Consider the following 12,365-nt stretch of genomic DNA (forward strand, 5'->3'; position numbering starts at 1 on the left):
ACAGTTCAAGGTCTATGTCATGAAGACCTTTCCAAACTTTTTTGAGAAGCGTATGTTTTATTATGACAGTGCGGAACCATAGAGGTTTTGTGTGTGTGTGTGTGTGTGTAAGGATTTTAATATTTGGTTGCTACTTTTAAAAATAATTTCTTACATGTGGAACTACTTGAAAACAGTTAAAGGTTCTTAAAATGCACTCCCAATTGATTTTCATAAAGTTTAATATGTTCCTAGCTTCTCTACCCTGTGTGAGGACACTGGTGTCTATAAAAATGTAGACTAAGAAAGCTTTTCCCACAGCCAGGCACTTGTGAAGTTTCTCTCTGGAATCAATCCTCAGATAGGGTTATAACCTCTGAGCAATATCTTTCCCACCCTGAGAATATTGGTGAGGTTTTTTTTCCTGTACTCTTTTTGTTATGGAGTCTTAACTTTCACAGATTCTTCTAGATTGGAGTTTTGAAGCTTCTCTTTCTTTTGAGGGGTTCTGTGATCTGTAAGTTTTGTGAAGCCTGGAGGATTTCCTCACTGCTTCCCTAATTTTTTTTAGTCTTTTTGTAAAATGTGACCAAGGTGAGCATTCTCCTCTAAAGTAAGAAAGCATAGTGCCTAGTGCTTTTTGTTTTGCTTTGAAGAAGCTTCATTTTCTCCCCTGATCTCAAAACCTGATAGAAGAAAAAGAAGTTAGCAATGTCATCATCTTCAAGTGCGGTGGAAAGAGTTACATGAAACCACTAAAGGGACAAAAGGAATGGCTAAGGAGAATCCCAAAGCTTTTCACTCTAATTCAGTCCCAAGAGAAGGGAGAGAGGTAAAATGGTAGTTATGGAGCTCAGCAATGAGAGTACGTGCTTAGCATGTACAAGGCCCTGGGCTCAGCCCCGAGTACACCCCCAAAAAATGTTATGAAACTATGTTTACTATTAATTTCACAACTGTGTAGGGTGATAACTAGCAAACGCAGACTTATAAGTTTGTTTTAGCTGAAGTCTAAGAAGTAGATTATATTGATATTAACTAAAACTATCTGTTTGTCAATGCGAAGAGAATTAGAATTTCCTTCGGTTAGCTTTACTGCTGTGACCTGCTATCATTTCTTTCAAGTTATGCTTTTGCACCCTCTTTCCATGTCCCTTCCTCTCCCTTAGCTTTGACAAAGTTGACTAGAATGCAATAAAACACAGATTGATAAGTAGTGGCTTAAGATCCAAGTAAGAGGAAAATGTTTAAATAGTAACATTATCAAACAATATTAGCAAGACAGTTTGGTTAATGTTAATCCAAATAAAAAATTATTTCCAAGACATTTTAGCAAAACATACAAACTGGAGCAAAATGTCATATTTTATTTTTTTATTATCGTGTTATTGTTATGCTGGGAGTACATTGTGACATTTACAAAAGTTCTTTTGTCATTGTTAAATTCACCCCCTCCATCATTCTCCTTTATCCCCCCTCCACTCCAAAATGTCTTATTTTATATTTTCATGGGAAAGAGTCAATGTAGTTTAGATTAATACCAAAATGCATTTAAAAGCCATTTTTTCAGTATTTTGTTTATGGTTAGATTTCAAAGTTAAGCGTAGGATCAGAGTAATGTTGTATAGGTAAAAAGAAAGTCATAGATCAAGGGAAAGCTGTAGTTAGGTAAAAACTGGAAGAAATCCAAACTGGGAGGAGTGGTAAGTAGCAAAAGCAAAGAGTGCCAGAAGCCTGGAGGCCCAGGTGATCCTAAGAGGAGAGGCAGGAAACTTGGCATTTCAGGATGCTCTCATCCCACAAAGGGGACCTGAAAGTCTTACAATACTGTAGATTTCATCAAATCTTTTGTGCTTTTGATAACTGGATACTTGTGGACCCACTTCCTAGAACACACACATGCTATTTTGCAAACAATATCAAATGTTTCCAAAGTCACCAAACACATCTTTGGACCCTCCAGAACTGTTCTGAGTAATATGGCACCCACATGGTAAAACTCGGCAACTCTTAACTGCATTTCAATGCCTGATAACCACAATCCCAGAAAGTTCTATAAGACAGTTCTACTCTAGGATTTTGTTTATTGCAGGTTAAAAACCTCAGACGCAAATGAACCCTTCTAGATAAATGTGCTGCTCTATAATCTGACTCCCAAATACTATTTTGTCTTCCGCATATAGGTAGGCCACAAAGAAATAGAAGAGGAATATTTACAGGAATTTTGAATAAGCCTGAAAGTTCATCTACCTTTAAGTACCCATTGATATCCTAAAATCAAATGGACCTTAGAAAACAAATGGTTAAACTATCCTTTCTATCTCAAGGTATGTGTAGTTCTGCAAAAATTCCCATACCATTCATTCTGCAATAATTATCCAAATGGCATTTATTTATTGGTACTGGGGATTGAACCAAGGCTTCACATGTAATGTGGCGTGTGTGTGTGTGTGTGTGTGTGAGAGAGAGAGAGAGAGAGAGAGAGACTGTGCATTGCTAGTACCTCATATCTACTGTGTCTATACCATGTGCAGGTACTGTTCTACACATCCTGCATAAATTAGCTTATTCCTTCAGCTCATGTTAGGAGGTCGATGTAGTATTACTCCCTCAGAAGAGAAGAGAGAACCAGGGTTTGGCTTAGTGAGATTAAATTGCTTGAGATCACATAGTGAATGCCAGGGAGATAGGGTTTCCAGGTTAGAATCTATAATTACATGAAATAGGAAGGTCGAAAATCATCAAACTGGGTCTCAGGGGACTCTATGAGGTCACGAGGTTTTTCTGAAATGGACCTATACCTGCCCGGGTACAACCTGGCCACTAGACACTGTCATTTGCAGTGACAGCTTGTGGACCTGTCTTTGTACCTCGAATGAAACAAGAAAACGAAATACTTACAACTCTTTACAACCATCCATCCAAAACGGACCCACCCGTTCATCCCCACAGCACCCTCTACCACTATGGCAGCCTCAGGTTTTGCGGTAGGCTGGCGACGTGAGTGATGCGCGGTGCCTCACCTACAACAACCCAGTGCTGAGCAGACAGGGCCTGCCCCACACCAGCCGGTGCTGTGAGAACCTATCTGTGCAGAAGCACGCGTGCCTGTCACCACTCACTCCTAGTACCTTCCGAGCCCACGGCCTGCCTGTCGCGGAGGGAATCGAGGCCGAGTCGATCGTGGCCACGGACACACTGCAGCCTCAGGCCTGGGCAGCCCTCCCCTCACTGACACAAAGCCCGCAACCGCGCGGAGCAGGAGTGGGTCGGCGAGAAGATGGCGCCCTCGCAGGGCTGAACCACAGACTTGAGCCAGGAGAAACCGAGGGCATCGCACGACCCCGGCAAGTTTAAAACTCGATCCGAAATCGAAAGCCCGGCCCCAAGCGCTCCTCTCGGACGTCTAGCCGCCGGAAGGTGATCGCCGAACCAACCACAGATGGCTGCCTGCAGCGACCTTCAAGCCCTAAGGCCAAGCCAAGAACCTGTACCTGCAGAGACCCAGGGAATTAACCAAGGACGCAGGCGCAGTAGCACGGCCACACCACGGACTGCATCTCCCGACAGGCCCTGCGCAGCTCGAGGCCGCGAGGGAGGGGCGACCCTCCTTCGCCTCGCTCCCTCCCCCCAGGCCATGGCAGCTTGCGGGACTGGCGGCCGCCATGGAAAAGTATTTCTATGTGGAGCTTGTTAACGATTCACATGTTTGAACCTCCCTCCGACACTCTCACGCAACTTGACTGTGGTTCCAGCGTGGTTCAGGAACTTGCATTTTGACAAACTTTCCTGAGAAAAATTTTACCCACGTGGTCTGACAACCACATGCGACCTGAATTTTTTTCAGGCTTCTACCTAGCCAGCAGGCTCCTCCCCCGCCCCTATCGCAGTACTAACCCTATGGTCCCGCCTCTTGTCTTCAATTGGTCATTCGCTCGTCCCGCCCACCGAAGGCAACTCTCTGATCGTTGGTCGGCGATGAGTCTATGGCGCAATCGGATCCAATGGGAACTAGAGTATGCAAAACGTAAGCCGGAAGTTGCTTTAGTGCTGTCGCCGTTAGCTTGTGACGCCTAACCTGCGCGCTGAAACTTCCGTCGCAGGGAGTGCTGAATTTTGTGTGGGTTGGGTACGGGTTAATATCGGGGCGCCCGTACTAACTGAGACCAAGGCTCGAGCAGGGTTCTTCTGCCGAGATTTGGAGCCCCGGGCTCCTTGGCTTCTACCATCCTTGGTCGGAGCTCAGGGCGCCTTCCAAGGGGGAGGTGCTGCTGGTTTCAGGACCAAGGCGCGCTGGGAGCATGACGATGGCTTCGGTCCCGGGCTCCCAGGAACGGGAGGGGCTCCTGATAGTGAAACTGGAGGAGGACTGCTCCTGGAGCCAGGAGCTGCCCCCGCCAGACCAAGGGCCTACCCCAGAGGCCTCCCACTTGCTGTTCAGACGGTTCCGCTTCCAAGAGGCTGCTGGTCCCCGGGAGGCCCTCAGTCGGCTCCAGGAACTTTGCCATGGGTGGCTCCGGCCTGAGATGCACACCAAAGAGCAGATCCTGGAGCTACTAGTGCTAGAGCAGTTCCTGATCATCCTGCCCCAGGAAATCCAGAGCAGGGTGCAGGAGCTGCATCCGGAGAGCGGTGAAGAAGCCGTAACCCTTGTGGAAGATATGCAGAGACAGCTTGGGAGACTGAGGCAACAGGTGAGAGACAAAGCTGTTTTATCTGCGGTTCGGCCCCGAGGACTGGGACATCGCACCCTGAGTAGATCTCACATAGGAAAAGAGGCCATTTAATCTGGAGCATTTTTTTCTCCATCTTTTTCCAAAATGAACAGCGTAATAAACAGGACCCTGTTTCTACAGGGAAGTTGTGCTTGGCAATAGGTGTTTGCTCTGGAATTAGATCTCTAGTTTTCACTAGCTTTCTGACTTTGGACAAGTTGCTTGATCTCTCGGGGTTTCAGTTTTCCCACTGGTACAATGCATATAGTTAAATAACCTTCCTTAGGGTTGTTTTGAATGTTAGAGGGAGAGCAGCCTGTAAAGTTTTGATGACACTGCTGGCTTATATTCAGTGCTCAATATCCCTTAGCTCTTGTTATATTAGGGTCATGATTGTGTTTTCCTACGCAAAGCTAGATCTCCATTAATTGAGGAAAAACAACTTAGCACTCAGGCTCTCCGGTCACTGCTCTTCTCCCCACCCCAAGGCCACCAAAGTTTGGCTTATCCAGTATGAGTTGTTTAGCTTGTCTAGAAAAGACGAAGGAGAACAGAGGGAGTGAGGTGTATCAGAAGAGTGTGTGTGGAAGGTGTGCACCGGAAGTGGAACTCCCCCCTTCCTGTCTCCCTCTCCCCTACTTTCTCTAACACATGGAATGTAACGCTAGGCTTTTAATGTAAACCATCCTTCTCTCCTGCTATATCCAAAAGGATGGTCTGCGGTTCTCTCTTGAAGGCTTGCCCTTATAATCCTGTACTAATTTCTATTTCTGTTGACCCTGTTGTGATGATGAGTGATGTGGGTTGGTTCCCAGGTCACAAACCAAGGGCGGAGAGCAGAAGTGCTTTTGGAGGAGCCTTTGCCACTGGAAACAGCAGGAGAGTCACCGAGCTTCAAGCTGGAACCAGTAGAGACTGAGCAAAGCCCTGGCCCCAGGCTGCAGGAGCTGCTAGACCCCAGCCCCAAAAGGGACCCCCAGGCTGTAAAGGAGAGGGGTGAGGAGCAGCTACCTGGGTAGTTGGGAGGGAAGAGGGACTTTGGGGTTGTCCCTGACAGTAGCACGGTGTAGCAAAGGTACCAAGGAGAAAAATATCTGAAGTTAAGGTTCTCAGACATTGCCTGAAAGACCTGGAAGTGGTGGTGTGAGTTCTGGGCGGATGGGAGGAAGAAAGAGAATCTCTAAGTAGATCCCTAAATTGCACAACAGGCTATTTAGAATGAGATGAATGATGGAGGGGATGTGCAGTGCTGGACAGTGTGGAAGACTGCTCTTATTCCCTTGCTCTTTGTTACTTTGGATATCATTATGCCTGTGTCACCTTTTGTTTAGTGTTGATCCTAAAAGCAGATATTGGGTGTCGTAGAATGTATACTGTGTTGTAGTATTCCTTCAGTTGCTAAGGTTTAGGAATGACATTCTCACTATTATTTCTGTCACCTTCAGCTTTATCTGCTCCTTGGCTTTCTCTTTTTCCTCCTGAAGGAACCATGGAAGACAAGACAATGACTGGGCCCCAGGTGATGTAGAAATTCCTGTTGTCTCTCTTCAGCACCCTCCTTCCTTTGTGGAGTGTTCTTTTTGGGGTGGGATGGAGCCCTTCTGGAATTTGAAGGATCCTTTCTCCCTGATCAAATGTCTCCCTCTCCGCTTTTGCCCACCCATCACTTGCAGGCTCAGGACCCTTCTATCCTATGGCATAAATCTTTGGATTTGCCCATTTAACCTCTGGTTCTGATTGAATTATTCTTGGTACATGTGGAGCTAAAGGAGATCTTGTGCTATTTCAGTTGCCTGAAAGCTTAGAGGACATGGCAATGTACATCTCCCAGGAGGAGTGGGGGCATCAAGATCCTAGTAAGAGAGCCCTCTCCAGAGACTCAGTGCAGGAGAGTTATGAGCACGTGGACTCACTGGGTAAGAACTTCCTTTTCAGAGGTGATGACTGTGCTATTTCTGACAGATCCAGCCTCCTTGGAGATTCATCTCTTGGACATAAACTCTGAGTTTTGTTTGCCAAGAAGCCTCACAGGAGACCTCTCTTTGTCTTAAGTTCCCCACACTAGGGTCAGCTAGTGGTACAGTTGGCCCACAGGCAGTCCTGGATTTAAGCTCCAGCTATCAGAGCCTAAGGCAGAGTGTCTCAACCACAGTGGACTTACAAGGGCAGCACAAATCAGACTCAGTGATTTACCTGCATCACACACTTGGTGTCCCAGTATTCTGAAAGGACTTCTAAGTTCTTAATTCCTTGCAACTTGAAATGCTTTTTCTTCTGGGCTGACTTGTATTTCCTGTGCTCCATTAGTATTTGTAGACTCTTCCCCAAAAACAAAAATTGTAGAAGCACTGGCATCAACATGCCAGCTAATTAGCTCTCACAGCCCATAAAAATTCAGGAAAAGGAGAGAGCTATGTGGAAATTTGGAAACAGTGTTTATACACAAAATAGGCTAAGTAATGCATAAATTACAGTGTGTCTATGTATTACACAGATTGAAAATGATGCCTATGAGATCAACAAACTGATAGTTGGATTTAGGTAGAGGGTGTACAGGTATTTATTATACAGTTCCCTCGACTTTTTTGTATGTATGAAAAATTCTTATAATAAAAAGTTGAGGGAAGTCTTTTTTTTTTTTTTTTTTGGCAGCACTGGGGTTTGAACTCATGGCCTTGTGCTTGCAAGGCAAGTGGTCTATCATTTGAGCCATGCCCCCAAGCCTGAAAGAAGTCTTAAAACACGACTGTGTGTACAGTATGACTGGCTATGTTGATGCACATACCAGTAAAAGATCACACTGCAGTTTGTTTCATCCATCAGGTTTGTATAAAGAGAACCAGAGCTACAAACTCATTTGCACTAATTCTGCAAAGGGGTTATTGTTGGCTTTTGTTTCCCTTCATAGGGACTATCTCCATGTTCCCTATTCCCCTCCAAAAAAAAGAATCACAAGTAATTTGAAGGTATTAAAAAACTCCTTAGTCTTCCCTAATTTCTTTTCCAGCAGTAAACACTGAGAATAGTGTATATTGTAAGTAATCAATGTCATTCATGTCAGGCATCCTGTATCTAGCCACTGAGGGTAGGGAACAAGATTCTTTGTTTGCCCTGTCTGGTAGAGGAGAGTGGTGATAACAGTTATCTGTTTCATTTTGAACAGAGTCTCCAGTTCCCAGTCAGGAAGCCCTAAGCACACAGGTGGAACAAGGCAGGAAGTCATGGGATCCCAACATCCAGAGTGGCAAGGAGGGCATGAGCCCCAAAAGCCCAGCTCCAGGTAAGTAATAGAGATGAATAACTGTCTAGTAAGGCTCCCAAGGTTGAGTGTGAGGTATTTGAGGGTTGGAGTACAGGGCTAGCCCACCACTTCCACCATGGAGCTACATTGCTTTCTGTGTTTCCCCAGCCCTGTCTTCATCTCAGTGAGGCAAGTGAGGAATCCAGAATGCAAACTATGAGGAGGCACTCACTGGTGAGCTCCCTTGCCTCACTATAGTCTTAGCTCTGCTCCATCCCACCCATTCCTGAAGGACAGAAGCGAGATGCCCAGTCTTGGGGATTCTAAGACTAGTGTAGGCTTTGATTCCTTCAGTCATGGCCCCACCCCTTATCCATATGTTTCTCTGGAGTGCTTTACTTAGAGGGAGGGAATGGGAAACTGAATTGGAATTAGCCCTTTGAACTGATCTGATGGGTCATAGCAGACATGTAGAGTTTTCTCTTCTGCGTAGAAATAGTGTGGACCCACGCGCTGATGGCTCACGCCTGTAATTCTAGCTACTCAGCAGGCAAGGTCAGGAGGATCATGGTTTGAAGCCAGCCTGGGCAAATAGCTTGCAAGATCCTATCTTGAAAATACCCAACACAAAACAGGGCTGGTGGAGTGGCTCAAGTGAAAGAGTGTCTACCTAGGAAGTACAAGGCCCTAAGTTCAAACCCCTGTACCACAAAAAAAAAAAAAAAGAAAGAAAAAGTATGTAGAGATTTGTTTTTTCTCTCTTTATCAGGGCAAGAGAAGTTTGACAACTCAGAAGGAAGCACTCAATCTGTTTCCATGGAAAACAACCACCCTCAGATGCTGCTCCCTGGCCAAGCCAGAGGGGAAACACCCTGGAGTTCAGAGCAGGAAAGATCTGGAGACAGGGCAGAAGGGCATTGGGAACCACCCCCAGAAGACAGAATGGGGCAGTCCTTAGTAGGAGCCACAGGCTGCAGAGGACTGGGGCGACCAAAGGAACTGCAGCCAAAGAAACTCCATTTATGTCCCTTGTGTGGCAAAAATTTCTCTAACAACTCAAACTTAATTAGACATCAGAGAATACATGCAGCAGAAAGACTATGTATGGGCGTGGAATGTGGTGAGATCTTTGGTGGGCACCCACATTTTCTGTCACTGCATAGAGCACACCTGGGAGATGAGGCTCATAAGTGCCTTGAATGTGGAAAATGTTTCAGTCAAAATACCCACTTGACCCGTCATCAACGAACCCACACAGGTGAGAAGCCCTATCAGTGCAATGTGTGTGGAAAAAGTTTCTCTTGCAATTCCAACCTTCATAGGCATCAGAGGACACACACTGGGGAGAAGCCCTACAAGTGTCCTGAGTGTGGGGAGATCTTTGCTCACAGCTCCAACCTTCTTCGGCACCAGAGGATCCACACGGGAGAGAGGCCCTATAAGTGTGCTGAGTGTGGGAAAAGTTTCTCTCGGAGTTCACACCTCGTCATTCATGAAAGAACCCATGAAAAAGAGAGACATGACCCCTTCTCAGAGTGTGGGGAGGGTATGAGTGACAGTGCTCCCTTTTCTGCAAACCATGGAACCCATAGAGTGGAGAAGAAACTCTTTGAATGTTTGACTTGTGGGAAAAGCTTCCGGCAGGGCATGCACCTCACCAGACATCAGAGAACGCACACAGGAGAGAAACCATATAAATGTACCCTTTGTGGGGAAAACTTCTCCCATAGATCCAACTTAATCAGGCACCAGAGAATTCACACAGGAGAAAAACCCTATACCTGTCATGAGTGCGGAGACAGTTTCTCTCACAGCTCCAACCGGATTCGTCACTTAAGAACCCATACAGGAGAAAGACCTTATAAATGTTCTGAATGTGGAGAAAACTTCTCTAGGAGTTCACGCCTCATGAGTCACCAGAGAACTCACACCGGATAGAAACAATGGATAGCTCTTTGCCCTAGCTTATGTGGTCTACTCTGAAAGTTGCTTTATCAAAAGCTGGCATTTGCCCAACTGACTTAGTCATCTCTGTTTTCCAGGTAATTAATAAAAAGGGAAATGGGGGCTTATTTTGAGGGGGGTGCAGAGGCAGCAAAGGATTAGCATAAAACTAATAAGGAGTTCAGTCTGCAGTAGTAAGGATGTCAGTCTTTGAAGTGACCTGCTCAGTGCCACTTTTCTGTTAAATTCATGCTGTCCCAAGGTGTACCCACCTTGGTGTATCTGACCAAGTCATGGTTTGTGTGCCTTACTGTGTCCATCCCAACAAGCTTGGGAAACCATGTGATCTTTGACTCCTTCCTCACCTGGGACATTCAGCTGGAGCATTTGGCTTCCAGGGGCCCTTGAGACCAAAGAAGAGGGGCCAAATCTCCTGGGAAACGAGCTAAAGGTCAACAATATTGGTTGTAAATTTCAGTTCTCTGAAAGGACCTGACTGGGAAGCCACAGGCAGTCCAGGTCAGCTACCTCAACTCCCTTCAGCAACCTGGCAGGAGTGCTAGGCATTACCACACGTATATGTGTGATCTGACAAAAAGGAACCAGACCACTGGGAAATTGTAAGGTGGAATTTAGAGGTGAGCCCAGAAATTGACAGATTATTAGTCTACCTTTGCAGACAGAGATTGGGCAGTCCCACCTGTGTCACAAAAAGATACACAGGTAAAGAACAACAAAAAAGATAACTGAGCTCTGGAATCTTGTTCCTGCATGGAAAGTTCCATGAAAAATGGATTTCTTAGGAAATACTGAAAATATGAATCCTAGAGAAATTAGGATTTATGTCTTTTCTTGTTGAAAGTGTTTGGATGGTAATAAATATCTTCAGGAAATGGGAATATGTGTGAATCTTCATTGAGGGCCGACTGTTGCTCTGAATCATAGGATCCAGTTTTTCTTTGTGGACTTCTGGGTTGTCAGGAAAAAAAGGTTCTTCCGGAGGTAGTGATGGGCTGAGGCAGGGCATGGGCCTGGTATGCTCCAGACCGGACTTGTGTGTGTTAATAAAGGGTCAAGCCAGAGGCTGCATGGGGTCTTGTGTCAGAGGGTCTAAGAAAAAGTACTCTTTCCCTGGTTGTACAGCAGTAAAAGTGTTTCCAGTTGTTGGGAATGTTCATGTACCTGCAAAGTAGCAGATCAGGATTTTTGGAGTCAAATGTTCTACCCCTGAGCTACAGCTGGGTATACCCCCAGATCAGGCTTGCTTTTTTTTGGTTGTGATACTGGGGTTTGAACTCAGGGCTTCATGCTTGCCAGGCAGGTACTTTACCACTTAAGCCAGTCTGCCAACCCCTCAGATCAGGCTTTTTTAGAAACAGGATATTTTGGTCTTGCAACTGATTCTCAGGAGGTAAGTTAAGATGGTTTTGCTATAACTCAATCATTGATCATTAATGGTAGGGAGATACAAGGGAGGGTAAAATTGTTAAGGGAAAGCATATTTTAGAATGAAAAATTGGAATCATTATTATAGGAGTGGGTTTCTAAAGGAAAGAGCTAGAATACCAGAAGGTATTCTAGGAGTAGGAAATCTGATGTCAGGAAGACATCTCAACATTGCCCTTGTGGAAGGTTCTAACTAGCAGTTCTTTGGGAGGAAAAGATGATGGTACAGTCCATTAGCAACACACTATCAATAAATCATTTTAAGTGATAAAAAAACCCTGTGTCCCTTTTCCCTCTCCTCATCAGTCTTCGCTCTGCTTCACTTTACTGTGGCAAAAACTTAGTTTTCTGTGCTGATTTTTAAAAATCTTTTTCTCATTTCTGTTATCCACTTTTTTTCCAAGAGCAATGGTAGTGTGGGGTATGACAGACAAGGGTAGATTCTACAGTGGAGCAGTGCAGGGCTGATGTGGCTGCTGACGCCACAAAGAGGGTGGAGTGGTGTGCAGTTGTTCCTAGGCACTCTGGTTAAAGTGGCAGCTTTCTTGAACTGTTAATCTTATCCTGTCCCCTTCCACATAAGTAATACATGCAGATCTTATGATGTGGGCCAATTGGTGTTGGAGCCTGAAGCTAGAATGATGAACCCCCCCCCTCCCCACATGCTAGGGACTAAAGGCATTCTTATAGGACCATTCATCTCCAGTCTAGCTCCCTTAGAAACTTTATGTGCATAGCTGTTCTCAGCCTTTTTTGTTGGTCTTGTTTATATATTTAAATTCCTTTTCAGTGCTGAGGATTGAACCCAGGACGTTGGGCACTCTTGGCAAACTTTCTACCACTGAGCTACATCCTCAGCCCTTCTCAGCCTTGTCTTAATGAGCTGATGCCACACAAAGTATTGCATGTGCAACAGCACTATGCCTGGCACACAGAAAGTACTCAGACCACAAAAATACTCAAATCTTCCAGTTAATGTTAGTGCTGTCAATTTGTCACTGAGATGTCTTGGATGCTCCCAAAGATCCAATCAGAGATCT

General features: G+C 45.3%; 1 protein-coding gene across 4 annotated transcripts; it reads left to right on the forward strand.

Moving 5' to 3' along the window:
* Positions 1-4,051: 4,051 nt before the first annotated feature.
* On the forward strand, positions 4,052-11,007 carry Znf263 (zinc finger protein 263). Of its 4 annotated transcripts, XM_020185863.2 has the most exons (7): positions 4,052-4,673; positions 5,510-5,690; positions 6,140-6,213; positions 6,484-6,610; positions 7,858-7,974; positions 8,104-8,169; positions 8,705-8,844. In XM_020185863.2, the coding sequence occupies exons 1-6, from the start codon at positions 4,281-4,283 to the stop codon at positions 8,121-8,123; spliced, it is 912 nt and encodes a 303-aa protein (XP_020041452.1). In that variant the 5' UTR covers positions 4,052-4,280; the 3' UTR covers positions 8,124-8,169; positions 8,705-8,844. The 4 variants fall into 4 exon arrangements, with proteins under 4 accessions (XP_020041452.1, XP_073915511.1, XP_020041450.1 ...); XM_074059410.1 differs by lacking the exon at positions 8,104-8,169 and having other exon boundaries at positions 6,179-6,213; positions 8,705-11,007; XM_020185861.2 differs by lacking the exon at positions 8,104-8,169 and having other exon boundaries at positions 8,705-11,005.
* Positions 11,008-12,365: the final 1,358 nt, after the last annotated feature.

The sequence above is a fragment of the Castor canadensis genome, chromosome 17 (assembly GCF_047511655.1).
Source record: "Castor canadensis chromosome 17, mCasCan1.hap1v2, whole genome shotgun sequence".
NCBI lineage: Eukaryota > Metazoa > Chordata > Mammalia > Rodentia > Castoridae > Castor > Castor canadensis.